The sequence below is a fragment of the Strix uralensis genome, chromosome 2, assembly GCF_047716275.1.
Source record: "Strix uralensis isolate ZFMK-TIS-50842 chromosome 2, bStrUra1, whole genome shotgun sequence".
In the NCBI taxonomy this organism is placed as follows: domain Eukaryota; kingdom Metazoa; phylum Chordata; class Aves; order Strigiformes; family Strigidae; genus Strix; species Strix uralensis.
The window spans coordinates 57,112,271-57,139,872 of NC_133973.1; the positions used below are offsets into that span (position 1 = coordinate 57,112,271).

A 27,602-nucleotide genomic window follows, 5' to 3' on the forward strand; every position below is an offset into this window, starting at 1 on the left:
CTTTTTATTTTTCTGTTCTTTTTCGTCCCCCTTTGCCATAACTGCGTGAAGAGGCATGCACAGATGCCTGCTGCCAGAGTGTGATGCTTAACCTGACCGTCAAACAAGCCTCACAAAGGAGGGCTTTTCAGGTCCCCCAGTGAAACAACCACTGCATTTTATTATGGCGTGAAATTAGAAGTGAAAAGCCCTATGGCTCTTGCTGTTTAGTAATGCGGAATATGTCGTTTCTGACGGTGATGGTAGTGCTGGGAGGGAAATAGAAGCCAGGGAAGAGAAACAAAGTAACGATTTAGACAAAGAGGGCCTCCCTTTTTTTCATCATTTCTGATTGTTAGGTGGTCTATAAAACCATAGTACTGTGGTGGATACAAGCAAAAAGAACATTTAGTTGCGGCTTTTTCATTCAGAAATGTATGTGTGAATTTGCAGGGTGATGCACAAGGAGAGTCATCTGTTATCAGGAGAGTTCACTAGTTTAACTCATTTATAAAACAGCAACAAAAAACTTGACTTTGCTTGGAGAGAGCAGCACTGCTCTGACAGACACTTTAAGTTGCATAGCAAGATGGTGTTTATAACAAGACTGTGTGTGGTTATCTGAAGCTGCCTTGTAACAGATTGGAAGGGGAAGGTGCCAGCTTGAAGAGGCTTTCCCTTGTCTGTTTGAGATTAAAAGAATCATGTTTTCTCAATGAAAATTCTGTGCATATATAAAATGTCAAAATATTTATGCTCACTTTTACTTTAAAAGTATTATGTAATCACTAAAGCAAATAGTCAACTATTAAGAAATGACAAGTTTATGAGAGGGACATTTTAGAATGTAAGATGGGCTTCTTTTCATAGAATCGTAGAATCATTCCGGTTGGAAAAGACCTTTAAGATCATCGAGTCCAACTGTAAAGTTATCTGTCAGCTGATCACTATCGCTGCTGCTGGAAAGAAATTGTGAAAGCTCATCCACAGTTCTAATACCTGGAAGGGAAAGGCTGTTACATTTTGCAGACCCATATTGTTAGCTGTAAATATATTGCTGTTATTTTTACTAGATTACCTTCTTTGGACCCTATCTGCATGAAAAGGGTGACAGGAAACAGCAATCTAGAAACAGTAAGGATGTAGAAGTGGAAAGTTTCTGCTGTGTTGCTTACTCTCTAGGTTATAGATGCAATCTTGGAGAAGCTTTAAAAGCAGAAAGAAAGAGTTGGCATGACTAATCCTTGATAGATTGGTGGAACAGATGCAAATGTGACAAATCAGTTTATTGATGAACTGCACTGTGGGACTGCAGCCTGAAGGAAGGAAGTTCAGACAGAGAAGCAAAACTGCTAGTTTTATAATTCAGGTGGTTCATTTCATTATTCATTAATATGATAGCTACACTACCAAAGAATTCCATACATAAGCAATAGCACAGAAAGAAGCAGGAAGGCACTAAGCAATTAAAGCTATAATCACTATCAGAGGAGAGCTTCTTAACCTATTCAGACTGTATCACTCTTCATTTGATTTAAAATAATTTATGCACTTTGCCACAGTATATATATCTTGTGTGCACACTAGTGCTCCAGGCTTGACTTGCTGTTTCTTAGCATGTTGCCAATGCTACACCTTATATCTTGACAGGTGAAACCTCAGAATGTGGAGATTTAGAATAAGGGCTAGGAAGAATTTTGAAAAAAAGAGAACTAATTGGCACTTGATGCAGCACATAAAAGCAAGCCAACAGAAGAATAGGAAAATTATCTTTGAGGCAACAGTTTGAATCGGGATACTTGGAACAACAATTTTAATGCCAGAGTAGGTTGGTAGAGCAAACAAAGGTGTGAAAAAATGAGAGCATGAAAAATAATATTATCTCTGTAACAAAGAAGTGGTGGTGGAATAGCTACTGCACTGAGATATAGCCCAAATATTTGTACTTCTTATAAGCATTTCAGAAGAACTTTAGGAGGATCAGAAAGTGCTGCTAGGATATGCCCCTTCAAGGTGAGAGTTCACATTTAAGGCTCTCCTCTAGAGAACTCCTCATTGCTTATACAGGAGAGAGAAAGCTCCATCAAATACTTTGTTTAGGGGATTCATCTTGAGTGTAGGAGGTTTAAGTTCAATTCTGTGTTTCAAATTAAGCAAAATAAGAACTCAAAGTTGTTTTTTGGTGGCTGTGTTAAGCTCTAGGCTATGAGGCAGGGAAAGGGAAGAAACTACGTGTCTCAGTTTCATCTGCTGGTACAAAACCTTGTAAACAAACTTTGAAAAGAACTGGTAGAAACGAAGTAATGTTTGGGAGCCAATTTTCTGTTGACATCGATGGCCATGATTTTGATTTGGTAACAAAGAATAGAAACATGAAAAGCGTCCTAGGATTGTTCTTCTGTCCTTTCAAACAAACACTTCTGCTGACAAAGTTTGACATGCCAGACAACTAAGCCATACAGATAGATATCCAGCTGTCAGTGTTGAAAGTTATTTTCACTCTAAAAGGGTTAGAGTTGAAACTGCTGCATTTCTGCAACACTGTGATGATATGACTACTCTTTTTTTTTTTTTAGTAGTGATCTAAATTTAAATTTCCAAGTATTTTATGTCAAAACAGTTCATTTTCAACACCTTCAGTGATTGTCACTTTCAGTGCATGTACAACTTTTCTGTAGCTTTCACTTTCTGTTTAATACGGGGAATTTACAGCAAGTACTACATGGACTTCCAGAAAATTTGACCTGAAGTCCTTGACAGGGCTCTTGGTCTTTCTGGTGCTCTAATGCAGATGTTGGAGCATGTGGAGATTCAAATGGTGGATTTTCAGAGATCAGTGCAGTCAGAACAGCTTTTTTGTCAAATTTTTTGAAACAGAGCCTCCATTTTAGGAACAAAGCCTGTAATACTATTCTGTATGTGCAGAGGTCTGGACAGACTTAACTGATACACTGTTACTAGCCCTTTGCCTATCTCTATTCAGGAGATACTGATACTGACTCTTAAGTCATAAGGCTTCCTTTATTTGCTTAGGGTATTGAAGGCATTCAGTAACTCAAATTGCTAACACTTAAAATTGTGGTATTGGCATCCCTGATGTTATCTACTGAAATGAACTGGACAATTAAGAAAGAGAAATTATTTTTGCAAGCTCATGTTTTTGTTAGATATCCAACCATTGCACTTCTGAAAATTTTCTTTACCGTAAATCCTGATTTGATAGTAGCAAGTTTGCATAACTGTGGAGAGCAGTAATATGTGCTCATGTGTGTGCTTTTAGTCCCTCCACACCCAAGTAAAATAAATACACATCGAAGGCAACTATTTGCTATAGCAGTTTAAACTATGCTACCAGTAAAGTTTCCCAGAAATGTTCCATTCTGCTCTGAAATAACCATTTAAATGGCCAGATCACTCTCCAAAGTGCTGGTAACAGAAAGAACACAGTTACACCTGAAACTGCAGTAGTTTGCTTCAGCAACTCTATGTCTAAGCCTTGTAAGAGGTTGTGTAAACAGAGCTGAAATTGAGGGTTTGTCCACCTCTCTGCTTAAGTAGCAAAATAGAGCTTCAAAGAAAATGTCAGTATGCTGTCCTTCTCTTACTTATTTGGATATTATTTTGAATAATTTTTTTCTGTGTCCTTCAGAATTTGTAATTGGAAGATACTGTAGCTATGTTCTGCATGATTTGGAGAAGTGAAGATTTTAGTGGTCTGCTATAACGCTGACAATCCCATCTGCAGAAACAATTTACATTTATTGAGAATACACTGCTTGGATGCAAAACCAAAAGTAAAATTGTTTAGTGCTGGTTTTGAAATGTAATTTTAGAAAGTATTTCAGTATTAACACCATCTTTAGGTGAATAAGGGTTGTTCATATCTTTCAAGACTTCAGTTCAATGTGCCAGATAGGGAAGGTCTCACTTTGTAGGTTTATATTTAGCATATATTTGGAAGATATAATTTACCATCTTTTTCCTAAAATATAAAAACAGTGAGGAAAATAGAAAGAATCCAATTCCTGGAAAATTATCTAAAGCAAGTGATGTGTTGTAAGTTCCATATTGCAGGTTGTATACATCATCCTATTTAGATAAGAATTGTTAAAAATAAATCTTAGTTGCTTATGTAATGATATGTTTTAAATCTCCATTATACAGATTTTGCTAGTCTTTTTATAAAGGATATACCAAATTCTGCCAGGAAATATGGCTCTCATTCCTGTTGACTAAGACCACTGCTGGATGGTTTATATTTCCTCTTACTTTCTGATGTTAGAACTCAACACAAAATGCTGTATTCTCATAATTTAACCCTTAGTACTTTAATGCTAAGTTGCTCTGCATGAGGTCACATGTGAATTAATCAGAAAAGTCTGTTAGGGTTTTAGCCTCAGATTAATCCCAACCACTGCAGGTACACCCTTGTGTGATGTGATATACTGTGATGGTGGCCATGTGGTTGCGGTTCCCTATCCCTATCTGTCCCTGCTTGCTCTTGTCAGACTCTGGAGGTTTGTGCTGCACTGTTTTACATTACAGTTGAAGAGGATTCAGATCAGTTAAGGTAGTGTGCTGGTTTTGACTGGGGTGGAGTTAATTTTCTTTATAGTAGCTAGTATGGGGCTATTTTTCATATTTGTGCTGATAACACAGGTTTGTTTTAGTTACTGCTGAGCAGTGCTTACACAGCGTCAAGGCCTTTTCTGCTTCACACCCCACCCCACCAGCGAGGAGGCTGGGGGTGCACAAGGATATGGGAAGGGACACAGCTGGGACAGCTGATCCCAACTGACCAAAGGGATGCCCCATACCGTATGGCATCATGCTCAGCATATAAAGCTGGGGGAAGAAGGCGGGGGGGGCGGGGGGGGACACATTTGAAGTCATGGCGTTTGTCTTCCCAAGTCACTGCTATGTGTGATGGAGCCCAGCTTTCCTGGAGATGGCTGAACACCTGCCTGCTGATGGGAAGAGGTGAATAAATTCCCTGTTTTGCTTTGCTTGCGTGCGTGACTTTTGCTTTGCCTATTAAACTGTCTTTATCTCAACCCACGAGTTTTCTCACTTTTGTGATTCTCTCCTCCATCCTACTGAGGGGGAAGTGAGCGAGTGGCTGGGTGGGGCTTAGGTGCTGGCTGGGTTTAAACCACGACAGGTAGCTGTAACTACATGTCCAACAGAGGCACCATTCCCTTAGTTTCAGTGCCAGCCCCAGGTATTTTGTTGTTAGTTTTTTCTGAGTTACTTTTTCTTGACTTCTGAAAAATATGAAGCAGTTATCTGTCCTAAAACGTAAGGATGAACTGTCTGAATGTTGATTACAAATGAAAGATTTTTCTTTTTCTTTGTGTATATATATATACACATACTTTTATTAATTAGAATAAATTAGTACTTACAGATGATAACAAATTCCACATTAGTAACTTGTTCCTTGTCATCTACCCTATTACAGTACATGCCAGGATGTTATCAGTATAGAACAAGAAAAAATACATTTCAAGAAGGACTAAGAGTGTTCCTTAAAGGGATTTTAAAGACCCAGGTCACTCTAACCAAGTAGCACATTCTTTAGTGACCATTTAAAATCTAAGACCTGGCTTTCATTCAAAACCAGCTCTACAATTAGCAATACTTTCAGACAGTATCAGCTGGGTTCCCAGTGTACATGATAATGTCACAGAATAACCCCAACTGTAACTAATTTAATTAAGACTTGATCCTCGAATACAAAATCACTCCTTTTCACCAGATCATGATGCTCACTGACCTACAGGAGAGAAAACAAGGCAATACAGACAAGGAACCTTTCTCTGTCATTTAACCCGTTTGTTTATTTAGTTACAAGGGAAATTTATTTCTAGTGTAATTCTCATGAGAATCTCTTTAACACGAACAGAGGAGTAACTCCAGGTAGCCACATGAAACTGCTACTTTACATAAAAGAATACGTTTCACAGTTGTTCCTATTAGACTTTCAAAGTTTTAAAGATACTTAAACCTCTTCCTGTCTACATTAAATGTAACTGAATTTTAGGAGATAAAATGTTACACCAAGTTTCTAGAAAGTTTATGACTAGTGCTCTGATGGTTCAGTCTGCTAATGGGGGAAGAGAGGCAAAAGAGGCAGAGAAGCAAGAGACTGACTCGGCTTAAAATGGATGTCACAAAATGCCGAGTCTTCTTGTGTGGTACATATCAACCTACAAGCTAATATGACAACTACTGATTCTGCAGTTGAACACTGCTCTGGGCTCGCGGATTTTTTTGGCCTGAGGAACTTGCTGATTCATTAGTGCATCTCTACCTCTAATGGTTTGTTTTAAACAATAGATGTGTACAGGGGGTGCCTGACCTAGTAGGGCATATGAGCGCCTGAAATTGATCATACCTGAAGTGCTGCAGTGCCTCATCTTAGGCACTTATCACTGGGAAGAGTGCCCACAAACTTGAGTGCAATACCCTGATACCATGAACCACTCACATGGAGAATTGCTCACATGAAGCCTCCAAATCAATCAAACTATCAAGCATGGATTTTGGAGAGCATCAAGAATGATCTAGCATGAAAATGAGAAAAGGGTTTTTTGCATCATGATTCTGGATTCACTTTCCTGCCTCAGTAGCATTCATCACTCTAAGTGCCTGAAATTCTCACTGCATATAGTTCTGTTTACCTTATCTTTTAATTTTGTAAGATACATTATGAAACAGTCACACCTGTGTGTTCTGGGTGGGTAGACAGTCCATACCTGAGTACTTGCTGGTCAAAGATTTAAACTGAAGATTTAAAAACAAATAGACCAGGGACCTTTAAAAGAGTGTGTCTTCAATTTCATAACCAAACACTTCTTTCATTTTAACATGCAGAATTCGGGTAAGCTGCCTTGAACCTATAAAAGGAAAATACTCATCTTAAAGTTTATGAGGACATGCATTACCATAGGAAGTTGAGAGACAAATGTATAATTAAACTTTTATAAAATTATTTGACAAAAATTATGTACATTCCTGAAGTGGGCAGCCAAAGTCCTTCAAATGTATTAGTTGGTCTCATCCCAGGATGCTTTTCTTATGTTTCATTGCAAATTATTAAAAGAGTTGTGATTCTTACCTACTTTTATGCACAATTAACATTCTATTCTTCTAAATTATTTCTTTATAGGTATAGCTTTTAGAACTACATCATGTCCTCCTAAGTGCAGAAGTACCAAATCAGACTCATGTGACAAGTTGGAGAATCTAATCTGGTCTTTGATTCAAAGAGTAATGTAAATATTGATACTTCTTTTTGGCATTAGTAAATGAGATGTATCTTCTAGGAAGAGAATGTTTGAGGATTGTTTTTTGTGTGTGTGGATCTTTTGGGAAAATATAATCCAGAACTAATGGGAGATTTTTTTTTTAATTGATGTACCAAATTTTTTTAAATTATAAATCTTCCTGATGGATCTCCTCGGTTTTATCATGAGAAATAGTTTCAGTAAACACATCCTGCTTCTAATGACTCGTAAAGAAGAAAAGTAGTTGTTCAAACTATTCAAAATTTAGTATGTTCTATGGTGTGATATTGCTAATACCTAATATTGTTCTACCAAACTAGCATGCTGTTAATTAATTTGGACTGGGTAAACATTCAACTGTACATTTACTGTTCTGAAACCAAAAAATTGTGTTCTTCATACAGCTCACAGTTCAATTTTTGAGACAGAGAAAGTAACGATTTCTATTCCTATTGATAAACAGCAGATGTAGATAAAAAAAAATCTCAAAATCACTTATTTTTCTCTTGCTTCCTGTTTATGTTTTGCATCATGTTTACTGCCACTGTGCTAAAATTTACAGATTGAAAATAACTTTTTTTCATGGTTCCTTTGGGCACAGTTGCATATTTAAGTGTACTCATCACAAAATTATTCTCTCTAAGAGTGATGAACACTCTGTTCTCCTTTGACTTTGGTTAAATTCCTGACCCCAAGAATGTTCTCTGCTCAGTGCCAGATAGTGAGTACCTGCATTTTTTAGGTACTTCTCTTCATGACATGGCAGGTTCTTAGGAGACTGTACACTGAAAAGTGTTTTTTTCTTTCTCTTTTTAACCAAATTCCATTTAATTAAATACCTTAGGACAGGAAAACACTTAAATATATATTCTAAACATAAATCTTTAATTTCTGACCTTGCTTTTGTGAGCAACTGGAATGGTGAATGATAATGAAAAGAATAATTACATTCCAGCTATAACATTTTGATTCCATTCTCTTTGCAACAGTTTGTATATGACTTGGTTCCACTTCAGTGAGGGGAGAAGCCTTATTAAACAAAAATACTGTGGGTAGACTCTTCTACTCCAAAATAAATGTTTGATATGTTAAATTCAGCTATTTAACTTAAATATAATATTTGAATAAATATACAGGATATGAATAAATATACTGTATTTGAATAAATATTTATTTTAATACTTAAATGATGTTTTGAAATTCATTACACTTTCAAAATTGCTGTGTTGGTGTAACTCTGTCCCATTCAGGTCAAAGGCAACATTTCCTAAGCAAGTGTTGATGGACTATTTTGAAAATCCCTTTACTAACTAAAGTAAATGGCATGCATCATATGCTAATCATATGCTAAGTTGCTTTATTTACAGTTTAAAAAATAGAGAAAAACCTTCTCTAACAGGGCCCTTAACTGCATATTTTTAAAAAATGAAATTAAAGATATAAACCTCAAATATTTCAAAGCAATAGTAATCCTTCTTTCTTGAATGAAACAGTACTTTGCCCTTGTCCCTGATTTTACACAGTCTGAATATTAACAGGTCTATAGTAGTACCTGATACATACTTATACCTATGTGTGTGTGTGTATGTACCGCCCCCCCCCCCATCTTTAAAGGATGACAAATGCTGGGGTACTTTCTATCAGCACTCCTTTGGGCTTTTGATGCAATTGTTTAGTACTTAATAACAACTCTGCAGCAGTCTGGATGAGGAAGGCAGGCCTACAACTTGCAGACTTAACAAGAGGAGATGACAAAACAGGTGCTTTAGGAGGATTCAATTTAACAAGGGCAGTGTGATTTACACTCATCATCTGAAGAGTGCCACCGGCCCATAATGACTGGTTCAATGCTGTGTTTCATATCTGTTCCCACCCCATTAGTAGAGCAGCCTTTACAGTGCTGCTGGGGCAGCAGTCAGCAGTGGCTCCAAGGGACCGGTGACATCTGCTGAATGGACTGCTGGCACGCTTCCCATGCCGCTGCTCTCCTGCCTGCTGGTGGTCTGCCATCTACATACCTAAGCTTAGCTTCTGAGGGTGGGTGGTAACGTCTGCAAGGTATTTTTTATTACATAGAGACAAAAACCAGCTGCCAGCTACTGCTTGTCCTAGATTCCTTCTTATCCTGGATAGAGGTTTTCAGTATCCTTTTAACAGGCACACACATTTACACTAATCCAGAAAACCTGGACGTGTTTACCTGTTGGGTGGGAATAGTTTTCACATGGGTGTTTTAGGTATTTCCTTGAAACTCTTCTTATTGGTGAGAAATGCGGTATACATTCCTTTCAGACATCAAGGCTAAACACACCACCAGTGAAATAACTCCTGTTGGTCTGGGGAGCTTTGGGTCAGGCATTTGCTGTGTTCCATTAAAATTATTAGAAATGTATTATCCAAATTTTAAGATGTGTGCGCTTTTCTGTATTCTCTGAAGACTTGGATTTAAGAAAACAGATGTTATTGCCACTAGTTCTAACTGACTTTTTCTTGATTTTAATTTTTATTATGCATGGAGTGATACCTGTCAGAAAACTTTCAGCTGCTGTTGATGTAAGGCCTGATTCTGCTTTTTTATGAGAGAGTTTTCAACTTGATGCTTGTCTTGGCTAGATGGACTAAAAATGGAGGCGATCCATAGTGGAGGGAGAAATGTTTTACTACAGTACTGTGCAGAGCACTGCAAAATGCATGTTTGTTTGTTGGTAGACTCATCCTGATGCACATTCATAGCAAAGCATGCCAAAGATGAGAAAAAACCCACAACCTGTTGCAGATAAAAGATACAGCTCAGAGTGACACATGTAAATGGGATGAGAAAGTTTAACAGAACCAGACAGGCTAAAGTTTATGAGGACAGAGAGTTTACTGGAAAGCTGAGATGTCTGGAAAAAGATGAATTTATGTACACAATAGCCCTTCTTCAGAGCTGACATGTATGTAACACATTGGATCTGGAACACATTTCCCTCTGCACATAAAAAACATCAGGTGAGACTTCACAGGGGAAAAAAAAGTATCTCTCTAACTGAGATGATTGCCATTCAGAGGATAAAGCTCACCAGACAGGGGGATCTCAAGATCTCAGCTGATTTACATTTAAGTCAACAGCTCAAAGGTGAGAGCTGGATCCAAGCTTCCAGCTTTTCCAGCTTCCCACTTTAGGGGAACCTCATAACAGATTAGCTAGGAGGATAAATGCACAAACCTCTGTTTGTGAGTTGCTCTCATCTTTGTTATTGCAAGCTTAACAACTGCTTTTTTAGAAGGACAGTCCCAAACTCTTCTAGTGCAAATTTATTAGCAACACTTCTGTCTGCTAGCAGTTTTTCTCCAACTTAGGGAATCATAAAGCTCCACTAAAGCTAGGCAGTCTGTTTCTACAGTAGCCCATGGTGCTAGGCTAAGCCCAGTGCTCTGAGGACTCCTCATACAGCAGGAGTAGGAAGATTTTTTTTGTTTATGTGTAGGTAAGAGTGAGTACTCTAGTCAGAGCCTATAAGGCTTATGATGGAGGCCTTATGGCTTGCTACATCATCTGCTTTCCTTGGAGTATTCTGAGAGCAGTCATATTGCAGGATACTGCTCAGTCCTGGTTTGGTTTTGTCCATCTTTCCTTTGAAGTGTTTGAGTTGAGATGCCCATCGTCTCTGCTTGCCCTAATGGCAGGAAATGCTGGGGCTCAACTGAAAGAAACCTGCGCTGTCCTGAGTGATTACTGCAACAGAGTGGCAGCCAGACAAGGCATCAAGTTCTGGAGCCTACTTATGCCTTGAACAAACCCTCTGCAGCATATAGCATCTTGGTATTTTCTTCCAGGAGTACCAACTGTTTTGCTCTAGAGCCTGCAAGGAAGGCGGTCCAGTCAGCATGAACTTGGTCCTAGTTGTTATCTCAAGATTGTGGATGTGCTGGTTTAGATATTCTCTGTGTGGCTGTGCAGCAGTGAAGTAAGAATTCAGAGAAGGCAAGAATATAAAAATCCTGACAGCCTTGGGGATCACTGACAAAGTCCCAGTGTGGTCAAACTGTTGCCCATTTTGTCTTTACACCATTTATACTTCTGTAATTTGGGGCTAAAGCCATCAGACTGTTAGGAGAGTTGTAAAATTGGCATGACAGTGGAACTGAGCTCAAAGGTGAGGTAACTATACCACAGGAGGAACAACACTCTGGAATTAATTAAAATTACTGACTTCAGTGACATTTTATAATGTATCCTTCTAATTACTCTGTATACAACACATTGTGAATTTTGAAGAGCTAGAAATTGAGTCTAAAATACTAAAATATATATAGAGAAAAAGTTTGAGTGGTATTTTTCATTCCTGAAATATGTAACCTCTGTGACTAATGGTTTTATTATATTTTTAAGGTTTTGTTGTTAGTAAGAAAAACACTTAACTTCTAAAACACTATTTTGTTTAGTACATTGATGATACAGGTAGACAGCTGAGATACAGCCTATATGTATTCATGCTTGTTTTTGAATAGCATAAATGTATATGGATCCAATCTAATGCTATGTATAAGATAAACAAGTTATATAAATACTAAATTGCATGTCAAAAGCCTTTCTTTTTGGTGCAGGAAGGAGTAGGTGTTATTAACTCCCAACAATGCCAGTATTTTCCAAGATCATATTTTTAACAAAGGAAGAGAAAAGGTTTCTGGATGTGAGTCTAAGTTTATGTTTCAACTGCAATAAATGCTCTTAATAGTGTGATTTTTCTTTATGCTATGCTGTGAAGCTTGACTCTGATTTGCAGAGTTTGAATCTCAACTCTCTGTATAACCTTGCAGTAGAGGTTGAAGGTGAAGAAATGATAATGTGGTACTTGAAATAAAGTGGGTTTGCTAACAGACCAGTGAACATTGTCTATTTATGCAGGAATAGCGGTTAAACCTCTGCTGAGTTTACTCCATAGCTTGATGAAATAGTTTCTCGCTTGGGAAGGCAGTGTACCCGTCTAATCTTTAGGCTGGTCAGAGAGGAGAAGATTTAACTTTCTGTAGTTTAGAACAGTGCTTTTGACATTGTTTCTGTGATCCAGTGGCACTGTGTTAAATGGTATTAGGACCTAGATTAAAAAAGGCAGAAAATAGGTTGGCATATAAACAAGTGAGGCGATTGCCTTGTACAGTAAGAAATACTGAAAATATTTCTTGTAATCTAACCATGGTTTGGCATGACCCTGCTCTGACACCATGACTCAATGACACAGTCTTATCCTCAGGAGAAGTGGATTTTTAAAGCCTATTATTAACTTCCTATGGGCCAAACAAACAACTGGAGAAGAAATGGGTTGCTTATTTATTTCTCCTCCTAACACTTATCTGCCTCCTGATTCTTCCTAGTGCCTGGAGCCCTGCAAAGAGTCCTGGGACTTGAAGAAAAACCATTGCCAAAGCTTCTGTGAGGTATGTCAGCCCAAGGGCGCTCTTTCTCAGTTTGTTCTAGCTGTCTCTTTCATTTAAATTATTAGCTTCAATTAGCTAACAAACATAGGATTTTTACAGCATTTGCCTTCATTTGAATGGATACATATATAACAATTTAGCCATATTAAGTATGAATTTAATTTTTTTTTTCTGACTAAATGATTTATCTCAACTTGAAGTTTTAAGACTTGATCCAGCCACCCTTACATAGCTTCTCTCAGAAGGTGTTGTTAAATCCCTCCTGTAAGATACTATTTCTACCACATGTCCTTCTATCTTTTCTGGTCATGTGTAAGAAAGAGTATCTTTGTTTAAAAGACAAAATGTCAGTGTTTGAAAATCCTTGTTGCAGAGTAGCTAGAAAAGATGGTTTTCCTGTATGTGAAAGTCAATCTGATTTCTAAAAGAATATCTCTCCTAGAGTAACTAGATTGTGGACTCCTAGTTCAGAAGACTACTATCAAAATGCATAATTATTCAGGAACAAGTCTTTGCAAAACTGTTTCAGAATGACTTAGTGAATGAGCAAACCTAGATCAGTTAAACTAGTACAAAAAATGAGATGGTTTTATTGGATTTAAAACATGACTGCTGAGTTGGTGGAAGTCAGCTGTTACAGGTCTTGTGTTTTTTAGTACAAAATGGAAATACCATCTCAGTAAAAAGTTGCTTTATTATAATGAAATCAATATAAAGATACAACTTTAGTCAAGTCTATGAAAGTGTATGATTCTGATGATTTTCAGCTTTTCCTATAAAAAAATAGAAGTGACCTTAATTGATATGTTGATCTCACTGATACACTGATTTAACTCCCTCATCACTATGGGCACTCTTTTTCTGGTACAAGAGCATGTCTTATGTTTAAATGATTTTAAACATCATGAAGATGATAATAAAGCTGTAATTTCAACTAAAAAAAAATTTAGATCCGACTATGTGTAAATAGGGATTACTGGATTACTGATCTATGTAGTCATATTAGAAGACAAATTTTTCTCATGAAGACCAATCCTTTTAAGAGTTTTTTAACGCAGATTAATTGCTGCTTCCTTATATACAAAACTTTAGGGTAGTGGATTAAAGCAGTTTTAGTTGATCTAATTTATGCCATTCTCATATATCACTTCTCACTCAGGCTGTATGTTTCCAGATATGGGTGAAAATATGTATAAAATTGGTTTAAAAGGAAAACATTTGTAGAACACTGTTCTATTGTAGTTAAAAGTAGTGAGCATCCCTCTTTGATTAGTGTTTTGTGGTTGAAGCTAAATTTAGAACTTCAAAGGCCCGTAATGAAGAGCAGCACATTTAGCAGCTAACTGAAAAATGAGCTGTGAAATAGGGTGAGGAGGAGAAGCCTTGAGGACATATTATGCCTCAGGGAGCTATAAAGTTTTTAATTAAGTAGCTGCAAATTTGTGATGGTTTAGGATTTGAAATTAGCTTCACACACAGACAAAAGACCACTTTCCTTTCTCTCAGACTCATGTATGCACCATAGACATTGTTTGATTGAATTAAAGGAGGCTGTTTTCATTTGAGAGTGTTTTCAATCTTTTTGTATTTTGTAAAAAATTTGGAAGCAACAATTTAGCTTTGTGTTTCTCAAGGTCCCTGCTTGGTATGTTACTTCTTATTTACTGAATGTGTAGTAATGTTAAAGGAACCCTTATGTGTGAAGAAGAAAAGGAGACCATTTACCTGACTCCTTTCTTTCTATAAATTCAGTTTCCTGCTGGTTTGGCTTCTTACTGAGCTAACCGTGGGATGAGGTGTATTCCAATGGGGGGAACAGTAGGAATGCATGTCCGAGGATCACGGGGGTTAGTAGGAGAGTTAAGGACAGCTCATTTTGGCCTTAACACCGAAATTCTTCCTTAAAACCCAGATTCAAAAATTCTGGACTGTTCTGTAGGACAAGATGGGAGAGGTAATGTAGTGGCACATTCTTAGACCACGGTGACTTTGGAGAATAAACTGACACATAGTCTGTGAAACACCTGGACGTCCATAATAGTGAAGTCTTTCTCATTTTGCCAGAAGTATGAGAACAGTAAAAATAAGAAAGTAAAACATTTGAATATGAAAGGAAGTTGCAGAAGTTTCATGAATAGTTGTATGGAGAGTGAGTTATAATTCCTTTGTGGGCTTAGGAATCTGTAAATCAGATCTGTCAGAGTGGAAGCTTTTTGGTTGCTTTGAGATAGAAAGGCAGGCTATAGATAACCTCAGTTACATGGGTTGCCCCTCTACAGTTACACCAATCACTTTGAGGGAATCACTTTAGCTGTTTTTGCACCAAACTAAATAAAGCATCAGTTAAAAGAGGAGATGAAATCCTTATGTCACACACAATGTTCTCCCCAGGGTGCTAGATGCTATTTTTAATACAGTTTTAAGTGAACCTTGCAAACCTCTCACTAGTACACATTCTATAAAATGTCTATGTGTTGAAACAATGTCTCGTATATCTAGGACTTGATTTCTCAAAGAAGTAGCATTTACTTTGATCTTTAATCAATATATTTAAGGCTTATTTTAATCTGTATTTTCTGCTGATCATTTTATCAGAAATTTAGTTCCAGTTTCATGAAGAGCTATACAATTACTAATATGCTGGCAGGAACATAAATATACTGCAAAATCTTCTCTTAGCCAACTCAGTTCAAACAGTATAATGAAAAAGATTTCACTTCTTTATTTAGAGTGGCATTACATCAGATATTGTGGGTAAAGTGTTAGGAAGTACAAAGGGAGGAATGTGGGGTAGTCAAAAAAAAGACTGTCTGACCATTGCCTCCCCTTTGTTTTGGGAATGTTTTTAATCTGTCATTGAGCAACTTTGTAGACAGCCAATGTGAGGAAAACAAGGGATAGCTGGCAGATGTAATCAACTTTATTCCATTAAAGATGGTGGTCTTACTTGAGGGAATTCATCATTCTTTACTTGGAATGCTTTTTTAGAAGTGGCTTGAATATACAAATCTTCAGGGATAGTTTTGCAAGAGCTGAAAATCTGAATTTTCCTTTAGGAGGTCATGGAAAACATACAACATCTTTTCATTTTGGGTTTTTTTTGTTTGTTTGTTTTTTCTGTGTTCCTGCTGAAAACTTTATACAATTCTTTTGTTTTCCCTTCAGCCTCTTTTCCCCAAGAAGAATTATGAATGCCTAACTAGCTGTGAATTCCTTAAATACATCCTGTCTGTGAAGCAAGGGGACTGCCCAGCACCTGAGAGGGCCAGTGGTTTTGCAGCTGCCTGTGTTGAAAGCTGTGAAGCTGATAGTGAATGTTCTGGAGTGAAGAAATGTTGTTCCAATGGATGCGGTCATACGTGCCAAGTTCCAAAAAATCTGTACAAAGGTAGAGATTATTAATATGTACTCATACTGGGCTAGTAACTTCAGGCCATAACAGTGTCTTGTAGAAAACCAGGACTTTCATTTCATAGGAGTTTGTATGGTCGGAAGGAAAAAGGAAAGGTGCCTGTAGAGATGTGGGTGGACACTGAAAGGGTGGAAAGCCAGAGAAGAATGTTGCTCAAGTTCTGATTTTTTTTCCCCTTGTGAAGCCCATGCCTGGAAGTCTGTGGAATGTAAACAGGTGGCTATAATGAATCATTGTAAGCAGAACAAATTTTCCAATTTAGGTGAATCTCACTTAATTTGAGGTAGATGAGAGAGAATGGAGCAGGAAAATGTTTAACGATAAATAGTTCATGTCCTATTAATCACAAATACCATTTATGTTTATAAGTCAAGCAGGTGGGACTACCAAATAAGAAGTGTAAAATAATCTGGTAAAAGAACAAATCAATGCAGTATATTTGGTATTGGTGTTCTTAATGACCTAAAAACAAAATAATGAAAGATTACAATATCCACACATATGTATATTCATTCATTATTTAAATCTAAGGCAATCTTATTCAAAAATCTTTAATTGATTGGAGTCCTGAGATTCTGTGAAAAAAGGTTTTCCTTGACATCCATTGGCAAGAACAACAAACTAAGAAATTATTTGCTTAGAGAAATTCCAGATTTTAATTTATTGGAATTAAAAAAAGCTTTATACATGGAAATATTCTGAAAATGTGCTCCTAACTCAGAACAATGAGCATTTATGAAAGGCATGTTCTTGTTCCACAGAGTTGGAATGTTTCGTTAGAAATCCATTCTCCTTGCTTCAGTGATAAAAAGTAAATATTAAACAGTTATTCTTCTGATAGCATGGGCTCTCTGTGGAGAGCCTAATCAGCAGAACTCTGAACTAAACTCCAGGCTTAGGTCTGAATCCAGACTTATTTCCATCTGTGGATGAAAAATGGTAAAATATGTGAAGGAGATGGTGACTTTATTTTTAAGTTCATTGCTTTAACTGAAATGTTGATGCCTCATTTTGAATGTCCCTAGTGATGAGAATGTATGTCAGAAATAATGTGCTTTGACTTTGAATCCTGTCTTTGAGTGTACAGGATGGGCCATCAGGAAGTCTTATTTACTTATTTAAGTCTTATTTACTTCCATAAATGGAGAAAATTTGATCTAGAAGTTGTAGAGGTTGAGTAAGCACAAAACTGATGAAGCTAGTACTCAAAGTATGGAGCAATACTGTGATCCAGATTTCCAGTGCAGAAGGGATATTCTCTTGTTTCCAAGATACTTCAGAGCAGCCCCTTTAAAGCTGTGAGGAATTAATACAATCTTATACACAGCACCTTTCAAAATGAAAATTAAAATGAATCAGTTATTTCTTCCACCTTCTTTAGACAAATGACCAGAGTGATAAACTTGCATTTGTGTTGTATATGTAATGATTTACATGATCAGGCTCCTTACCACAACTACAAGGCATTCCAGTAAATTTAACAGCTGGAAAAGGCAAAAACAAAACAAGCAGACAAAGAAACAAATGAAACAAGATGACATGCTTTTGGAGAGGACACAGGATATGACAGGATATGATACATTGTATAACTGCACACTGGGAAGTCTACTGCTGTTCAGCCTAATTATATAGGAGCAGAACTAACCTCCTCTAACATCTTATCACCTATCTGCGGGAGGTGCTTGCTTGTAAGAGCATATATGTCTTGCAGAATAAGGGCAAGCCCAATACCATACTGCCTTCTCAGCTTATGAATTCAGCTAATTAGCTTCTTCAAGCTGTCTTTCTGCAACAAAGGACAAATAGAAGTGGAGTAGGCTTACTATTCATTTCCTCCAGTGGTAAATGACCTTCCTGTCAGTAAGGAAGAGCAAACTCTGCAAGCATGAGTAAGATCTAGTGAATATGTTTAGTACTTATTCTTATCATTTTGACAGCAGTCACAGCTAGAAAATGAACTCAGATTGAATCTAAGAGTCTACAGAAGTTCCTATAGTTTCACTGTTGATCAAGCTCTGGAGATTAGTTACAACAGCAGATATAAAATACCCATCTGATTTGCTGGACTTATAAACTGCGTTTGCCCTCTGGTACTGAGTGCTAAAGCCCAGTCCTAAAAGAATATTAATGTAAGTACACTGCCACCAAAGTCATATGTTGCAAATGTTGGATTAACATAACAAGTCCAGTTACTTGTTATCCTAATTGTTTATTAGCTTGCATTCACTATAATCTTCAAACTGGCCATTATAATTGTATTTTTTCATCTCTGTTGGAAGTATTACTAATCAGTTACACAGTCTTCACATTTTTATTTCTCTTTACTGGACATATCAAACGTTCTCTCCTACTGTCGTCTGCCTCTTCCACCTCCTTTATGTTGTCTCAACTAGTGAAGGACTTCAGAAAGTGTCCCTTCTCCATGGCCTACCTAATTTTTTTTTTCTATATGGACATAACAATGTTATAAATAACAGTGCCTAAAGTAAATTTGGTACTTCAGAGTTAGATATGGGGGCAATATCTCTGCTTAGAAATAAAACAGTTTAAAAATGCAGAAGGAAAAGGAAAGAAGACAAAGGTATGGAAAATGCATTACCAGGTTCACTTTGTCTAATGTGCAAGTAAGGACAAAGACATGTATCTTTTCCCATGCTCTGCTGGTGACAGCTGAAAAAATTACCCATCACCTTTTACCTGTTCAGAAGTTAGTGGTCTCTCAGATGTCATGATACACCTACTTGTGTGAACTTTCGGCAACCTCTTTTTGACATAGATTTAGTGTTCATGCTGTCTAAACCAGCCTAACTAGTTTTGTCTGAAACGTGTAAGGGAGCAATCCATACAGCAGACCAAACTGCAGATCTGGGCAAGGTAAATTGTGAAGACATTATGGCATTTAAAGGGTATGATGGTATGACAATATCATAATAGGATAGCTGGAGCCAGATGGTCACCCAAAGTTTAAAGGCTCTTTTCATGAATAGTTTTGTATTAAAAATATAATGTACAGTTTTAACAGTGCACATCTCTGAGGCTTTGAACAACTGTGTTTATAACTGTACTGATGCCATGAATGAACCATTTACTGTCCAAAACCCTTCCATGGAAACTTCTTGAATTCCTGGGGAACCGACAATTAAGATACAGATTCTTATGATGGACCAGTAGCATTTATTTTTCATGGCACAGAGATGCATGTGCTGTTTGAAAGACACCTTTAGAAACATTTTCCCTGGGCCCTGGTGTTGCACACATACAGCAATCAGTGATTTTAATTCTTCAGTGAAGCACTGCAGACTTCAGAGGCCTAATTTGTTCCAGCACAATGAAAGGGCTGACCATTTACATAATAAAAAGCACATTGAAGAGTAATTGGATCTACACATCTGGATATTAAATTGATGGTGCTGGTTCTACAAAAGTATTTTTAAATGCACTTGTGCTGTGCTCTCGTTGTTTGTGCTGCTGCGCTCCATCTGCACGCAATTACGTAACACCGGAGAGGCTGAGATACTTGCAATCAAGTGAATCCAACTGCCCCTAATGCAAAGCATATGGAAGTTTTCTTAACATGCAAATTGTAGGATTATTGTACATCATAATTAAAAAAGGATTTTCAAATGTGGAAATCCAAACTGACATGTTCTGTGATGTTCGTTATATTAGACTAAGACTGCAGGCTGTTGAAGGATATCCAGGGTTTAAACTGCTGTCATAACCAGATTTAAGTACTGGATTTTCCTCAGGTTGATTTTACGTTTCTTCAGGGGCTACAAAATCAACTTTTATTTACTTGTAGCTAATTGTATAATTAGAATTAGGGGAAGATCTCTTAAAATATAAAAGTGATTTACTCACCTAAGGAAATTCTGGTACTTGGTCATCTGTGGCAGGCTGAGTAGGAAACAATTTATCGAGCCAACACATACAGCTGGACTTACGTGGATGCCCACTGAAATGACAAAATAGCTAAAGTGCATACGATAACTTGCTAAGAAGATTTAGATATCAGCATAGAAATCTTGTGACATATCCTGAAGTGACAAAATGCTGCGCACTCAAATATACGAGTTCCTAAAGTCTGTATAGAGAAATGTATCTAACACTTAGTTTGTTGATTTAATCAAAAGGTGCCAAATTTAAAGAGTTGTTTCTTCCTTCAAGCTACTGCAGATGTTTTTAAAAAGGTGATGTTACCAGCAGTAGAAACAACATAACTGTCCTTCAGCATTGCTGTAAAATGAGAAATTACTGTAAAATTTTAGAAAGACATCTTTGTCTCTGAAATGTAACAATTTGATATACATCTGTATTCCAAGATACCTTGGACTTTACCTTTCCTAGAGACACATCATACCATACAGCTTCATGTGAGTCAGTAAGATCATGCTGCCGTGGAGAAGGCAGATGACTTTCTTAAGTATATCAGACTAGTGTAAGATGTGTGAAATAATTCTGCTTCTCTAGTCTACATTGGTAAGGGCTTAGACACAGTCTGTGTCCAGTTTTAGGCTTGACTGTAGAGAAGGGCGTTGCGGGCCAATGAAAGAGTTTCCAGAGACAACTGCAAGAATGATCAGAGTTCTAGAAACTCTGGTTTAAAAGGAAAATGAAGTGCACTGTGGTTATTAGACTGAAGGAGAAAACATTCAGAGGCATGATAACAGTCTTGTGGTACATAAAAGGCTCCTTCATAGATGAAAGAAAGAATCTGTTTGCCATGGTCCATGAATATCATGGACAAGTACTGAGTTTAAGATGCAGTGGAGGAGACTAAACAAGCTAATGAGGAAGCTTTCTAATGGTAAGGATAGAGAAGTAGTGGAACGGATTATGATGTGATGCTGTGGAAATTCTGTCATTAGATGTGTTTAAGGACAAATTAGGTGAAAAACCAAACAACAGGTATAGCTGATTCTGCTTGGGATCAAAGGGATCTTTCTCCAGGTTATCAAAGCATATTTGGGAAGTGTTTTTGGTGAGATCAGTTTTAGCTTACAAATTTCAGATCCTTTAGTTTTTAAATGAAATAAAGAAATAATTTTGAAGATTTTTTAAAAACAAGTTTTATTGTTAGCAGAGATAGGTCAGCTATGAACAGTTCTGAAACTCCCATGCTCATCAGCCTATCCATTCCCCCTTTTTACCTTCTGTCTGACCAACAGTCTCCTTTTTTTTTAAAATTATTTTTTAATACAGCTTCATTTACATATGGTTTAATTGCATCTTGTAAATTACTCATATATTTTTGTCTGCATGTTCCTATTGCAGGTGTTCCACTGAAACCCCGGAAAGAATTAAAATTCACAGAACTTCAGTCTGGAGACCTGGAGGTGAAGTGGTCTTCAAAATTCAATATTTCCATTGAGCCTGTGATCTATGTTGTTCAGAGGAGGTGGAATCAAGGAATCCATCCAAGTGAGGATGATGCTACTAACTGGCAAACTGTGGCACAGGTCAGTTTTTTGTAAAGTGATATAGATCCCTAGTTTCCAGACAATGATCTAAAGGTCCTCTTCAGATAGGAGAAGAGTTGGATCACTTACAGGTGGGGAGGCTCATGCAGAGGAATCGCTTTATAGTGTCTCTCTCCAGGTCACGACAGAGCTGCAAACAGAATCCAGATCTCCAAGGCCTTACTTCACTGCTCAATGAACTGGTTTCTAGATTTACTCAGGAGAAATGTACTTCAGTATTTTCACTTCCAGTTTTGCAGTTATAGAAACATCAAATGCTTTTGGTATGTATTGAAAATACATACTGAATAAAAAATGTGGGAATATATATCAGTAAGGACATAAATAATGGTTTTCTTGCCCCTAAAACAAAAAATAATCAGAAGTTTGTGTTTTCAAAATGAGTTTATTTTGTGGATTTGCTACCTATAGACAAAAATGTATAGAACCAGCTGGAGGCTTGATTTTTGTAAGGCCAGTGAGTGGTGCTTTCTTGTAAGCACATACTTATGGTCTGTTCAAATGGGAATTCCAAAGTCCCTGAAAGCCACAAATCTCTTGAGAAATGTAGAATTAGATACCAAAATCCACTGAAGGAAGTACATAAGAGACATAATCCTTTTGAGGTCAGTGGGCCTCAGTGCACAGTCTCCAAGGCATGGCTTGGGTCTTGTCAAAAAGGTAAAAAATACAATTGGGGAAAAGGCTATTTAATTTTTAAAATAAAGAGTGGAAAAATACACTAAACCCTTTATTCTTTGTAAAGTTGTTTTTTTTCATCTTACCCTCCCAATTCAGAAAAGCCTATGATGTCATGCTCTTATCACTCAGTGCAATCCATACCGAAAATGTAAGATTCATGAGCAAATGTTTCTTAATGAGAAGCAGCCAACAGAGCATAAATTTTCACTTAGTTCCTTCCCAGTTTCAATCTGTTTTTTAACATGCTGACAGTCCACCTGGATGGCAGAGTTCCAATCATTTATCTTAACTGCTTCACCCTCATCCCTGCTGACAAGAAAAGTAAAATGCTGATTTTGAAAAGATCTGCAAAATGTCATTATAGCTAGTGAAAAAAGGGAAGAGAGAATAAATAGAACCATCCACAAAATAAAGCAAGGAGTTTAAATTCTGTGACAATCTGTCTTCATTCTCAATTCAGATTGCCTAGGAAAAAGCTATCTTAAATTAAAGTCAAGCTTGTGAAACTGAACACTCAGAAGTGAAGTTCTTAGCTTCAATGTGGTGCTACAGGGGGTTGTCACTATGTTAGAGTCTTGCTCTGAAAAAGTCACCTGCAGCAGAGCCTGGCACAAAACACTGCTTGTGCAAGTCCAAGGGTACATGCGCACCTCCAAACCTGATAAAGTTGCAGTGACTTATTTATTATCTCTCAGCTGAGGGACAGGTCTTCAATCTGCATTCTCCATATTCAGCAAACAGCCTCCTGCCTTTGCCACCAGGAAAACACTGTGTAGCAAAACTGAGCCAGATCTGAATTACTCCTCACTGTTACCATGCCATGTATAACTGCTAGACTGAAGAAGCCCACCTTTTCTGGCTGGTGGATCCAGTCTGCAAAGGTAGCACTCTGCTGTGCTTTTTCTCATCCCAGAAACAGACCTCATGCACATTTCTGGAAGCATGCACTATATATGCTCCACAGTAGCGGAATGTATACGAACCTCTGCCTTCTTACAGTGGATGTGCAGGGAGAGTGTTTCAGAAACGTGTTCCTGTGCAAGAGTGATAAGAACCCTGACAGCTGCCTTTCCTGGGGCTCTGTTGCGGGCAGGCAGAAGGGGCTGAGTTAATCACTGTGTCAGGAGAAGCCTTCTCCAACTGACATCTTTCAGAGAATTTCGCTGTCCCTTCTGCATCACGAGTCGTGTGTTTGATTGTGTGATGGACCCCACTGGGGATGTCAGTTCAGAACAAGCTTCAGGATGCCTGACTGACTTTTTGAACTGTGTATACCTTATGGGATATACAGGATGGGCACCCTTGAGGGGTGCCAGTAATCATAATTTCTGTTTCTATAAAGTAATGTAGCTCCATGGTGTTTGTAGTTTTAGACATCCCACCGGGTTGTCAAATTTGTTAAGTGTGTCTGCATGCAATAGAATTTATTTTGCAGCCACAAGGATGGATATCCAGTTTGACTAAAGAGATTGTGTGCACAGCCTCCAGGCTTTTCTTCTCCACATAACAGATTTGTTCTTGTATGATTCTTGTATGATTGGGGTATGAGACCTTCCGCAAAGGCTGTGAAGAGCTCAGCCATTCGGCTTGAGAACTCCTGGGACATCTCAGTCTAGGGGAGATGGTGCTGGCTCTTTCATTACTCTGCAACTTAAGCTAAAGAGCATGTAAAAAGCAGTCGAAGATCAAAAAGGCAGCGGGTGAGGATCTGAATTTCTCTGTGCCTATGCCCATATCTAGTGTAATTATGCGAAATTATTATTTTCATCTTCTTATAAGAAATTTCATAATATTTAATCATATTTCCTCATCCAATATTCTATTTTTATTATCTGTCTAAGAAGAAATGGGGTTATAATTTTCAATAACTTTATTTTAAGGTGTTTACTTTTAAAAAAACCTTGCTGTTTTCTATTGCCTTTACATGAGTTAATTGCAAGCAATTTCTCGTGTCTCACATAAATTTTTACTTGGTATTGAAAAAATAATTTTGAAAAAGTTTGTTTCCTTTGTATTGTATTGTGTCATCAAGTCTTTTTTGATGTTTTCTTTTTAAGGAGGAAGACTCAATCTATTAATATGTTATTTAATTAACTCTCCAAGTATATAAAGAAAGCAAACACATTGAAAACAATTTTAGTTGTTTTTCGTTTCAGGGAGAAGGGATTTTGTTACCTTTAGCTTTTTACTGCACATATTTGGGAAAACTTGACATAACTAACCATTTGACTAATTTCCATTGGTTAATATAAAAACTATGGGAACTAAGGTACTAGTTAGCCCAGTTATCTATGATATAGTGTCCTAAGTGGTTATGCCAAGTTTCTTACACTACTGTTTTTTAAGGTTTAACCAGCTGAGCAGGACCTGCTGCACTATCCCATGAGACTACCATAAATCTTGTGAACAAACTTATCATTCTGTTTGCTGCTAATGCTTTCTAAAAATAATAGTATTACTGTTTACATTGGAAACTTAGATATTTAATTGTATTCAGCTAATTAATGAAGTTAATTCAAATATGCCAGATCAGTTATTTTCAGATAGAACATGCCTGTGTTGTGTGAATGGATGTCAAGTGTGTGTGTGTGTGTACATATACACACATATATATTATTTTTTATATATATTATTATTATACATATTAACAGACAATAATGAAGTTTACTTATTAAAACTTTATTAAAATTTACTTTATTAAAACAAATAAGGGGCAATACTTACTGCTAGCTTGATTGTGACAGACCTTAGTGCTTCACCTTGGAATTGTCTAAATTCTAGTTTAGACAAGACTGGACAACTAATCTTTTTTAAAACTTACAAGTTTCTGAGATACCTGAAGTTCTGGTTCTGAGGATTGATCACAAAATTTTCTCAGCCCTTGACAGTGAGAAATCCTTGCTGGAGCTAACCACCAGTGCTGTACACTAAAGGTTTCATTCTCCATCTCCCACGAGTGGCTTGCTTTGGTAAGCATTCTTAGAGAGTGCCCACCATGTGTGAGGGATTGCATTCACATGAAATAGGGGAGGTCTGCTGTCCTTTGATGGAGTGGTGGATGCAGTAGTGTCAGGTTTCTTCTGTATCAGAGGAAAGAAATGTAAACTCAGCTCTTCTGATAACCTGGTGGTATCCCTTCACTCTCTGAACTGCAAATTCTTTTATCACTGTGCATTGTTTCAAAAGAAGGTGTAGAGCTATGAACTCAGCCGGGTAAGGCTGTCCTCTCCTATTTCCATTAAACATTTGCAGTACAGAAAGGAATCCAGGATTGATAGGGTGAAAGAAAGAGAATGAACACAATGAAACAGTCCATTGATTACTGTAATCCTTGGACAGGGGAGAGTCCTCTGTACCAGTCTTTGCTACAAAGACCATCTTACACCAATTTTTACATATATATATATATATATATATATATATAAAAGACAAAAAAACCCCTTGGAGTAGTAACACAAGAATCCCATCTGAATGGCCTAATTTCTATTCTGCTGGGTCATATATTCTCTTTCTTCTCCCCTCCCATCCTAACTAATCTCACCTTTCCCTTACAAGAAGTTGTAACTTTCAGCCTTCCTTTCTCTGAGGAACAGTTTTGCCTGTTTATGTAGAACATGTTCTAATTCAAAATAGCATGCAACATCCAAGATGCTAGGGAATATTTTCTCCCAACCTCTCAGACAAAGGATGGGACTGAAGATAGTTCATCCATGGTCTGAGTAAGTACTTTAATCATTCGTCAGTTGTATGAGCACCAAAGGGAGTTTTCTTGTAGGCATTTTGAAGAGAATAGCAGATAATCCCCTTTTGAAAGACAGGATGAGGGGACTACTTTCAGGAGAGGGTTTAGGGCTTTAACAGTTAAGGACTGCTGGGAGAGGAGTAGAACTATCGGTGCTTCCTAAATGGGGCAGCTTTGGGCAAATCTCAGCCAAATTCTAAGCTGAAAGCCCAACCACTTTCTTCTTTCTGGCCATTGGAGGTGGCCTGTTGTCCCTTGGACCTGAAATTCACTCTTGAGAAGGAGTGTCAAGCTATTCTCTGTATTCTCCAGGTTATGTCATTGCGCTTATGTGCTGCTCTTTATATAAAGTTGTATCCTAATATAATTAATGGGGACTTTCCCTTGTCTTCATTGAACTTTGAATGGTGATTAAGGTGGACATGTTGGCCAATGATTTTGTCTGAGAGCTCATTTGTTGTTTTATTACAAATGAAACACCTATTAGGATTGGAGGTTAGCTTCAAAACATTCCTTTTCTAAGTAAATGGGTAATTCATAGCCAAAATAAATAGTCACTATGGTCCCTTAATGATTTGAGGGGTGATCTTTTTGTTTTGTCTTTTATTTATGATTCTTAAAAAAAACCTAACAGCATTCTAAGAAATCAATAAAATTGTTGTTTAATTTCTCTCATATTCAGGCAGAATTTTAGGTATGTGATGAAATTCAACCATTAGTTATTTAATACCACTCAGCATACCATTTAGTGGTCTTACATTGATATAAGGTAGATATTGAAAGGACTCTCAATATTATGATCTCAGCTCCAAACATACTTAAGTAGTGAGAGCTAACTAAACCAAAGCAATTAAACAAAAAATTCAATTTACCATTAGTGTAAGATATCTCAGTAGTATTTAGCTCTTTCTTGAAATTTATTAAATCTATGTAAATGTTGCTTAGAGGTGCCAAAGTAGTTTATAGCCTATAATGCAGGAGTTACAGATACACTTCCTGCATGCCATTGAGTTACCAGGAGCTTTGCCAATAAAATGAATGATGAAAGTAATAGGCCCAAGTCAGGTTCATAAATTAATTTTGGTGATATGGATTGACAGATTATTTGATTTTACAGTAGTTCATGGTTGCCACGGAAGACTGACACAACTGAAATCCTTTCTTTTAATCAGTCCTAGCACACAAATGAGCTGATGCAAATGATAAACAAGATTCCTTAGCTGAGGAATTTGGGGTAAAGTCTATTCAGATTATGCTTGCCTTGTAAATAAACTCAGCAAATGTGTTTTTAAAAGCCCACAGTGTTATTATTAGTTAATTACAATTAGATATTAGTCCTTACCCTGATTTCAGTTGCAGCAGTAGCCTGAATATATCCTTGGGGTTTTTTTCTGCTATTATATTTATATTATTCTAGTTCACTGTTGTGTCTTATCTGTTAGTTCTTGAGTATGTGGGCCTGCATGCTGGAAAAAAATAGTGCATTTGAGTGCTCCATAAAATGAAAACAATAGTAAAAGTTGGTTGAGAAAGGCTTTTTCTTCTGTAGGGGACCCCTTCATTGCATGAAATAATTCACTCTACAGGTAACATAAAAG

At 37.2% G+C, this 27,602-nt stretch overlaps 1 protein-coding gene across 2 annotated transcripts in view; it reads left to right on the plus strand.

Moving 5' to 3' along the window:
* Positions 1 to 27,602, plus strand: part of ANOS1 (anosmin 1) — a 151,602-nt gene that overhangs the window by 73,438 nt on the left and 50,562 nt on the right. For both annotated transcript variants that reach the window (XM_074858854.1, XM_074858855.1), the window contains exons 3-5: positions 12,627 to 12,689; positions 15,855 to 16,077; positions 21,376 to 21,560. In XM_074858854.1, coding sequence (XP_074714955.1) covers positions 12,627 to 12,689; positions 15,855 to 16,077; positions 21,376 to 21,560 — 471 coding nt within the window. The remainder of the gene's footprint in view (positions 1 to 12,626; positions 12,690 to 15,854; positions 16,078 to 21,375; positions 21,561 to 27,602) is intronic.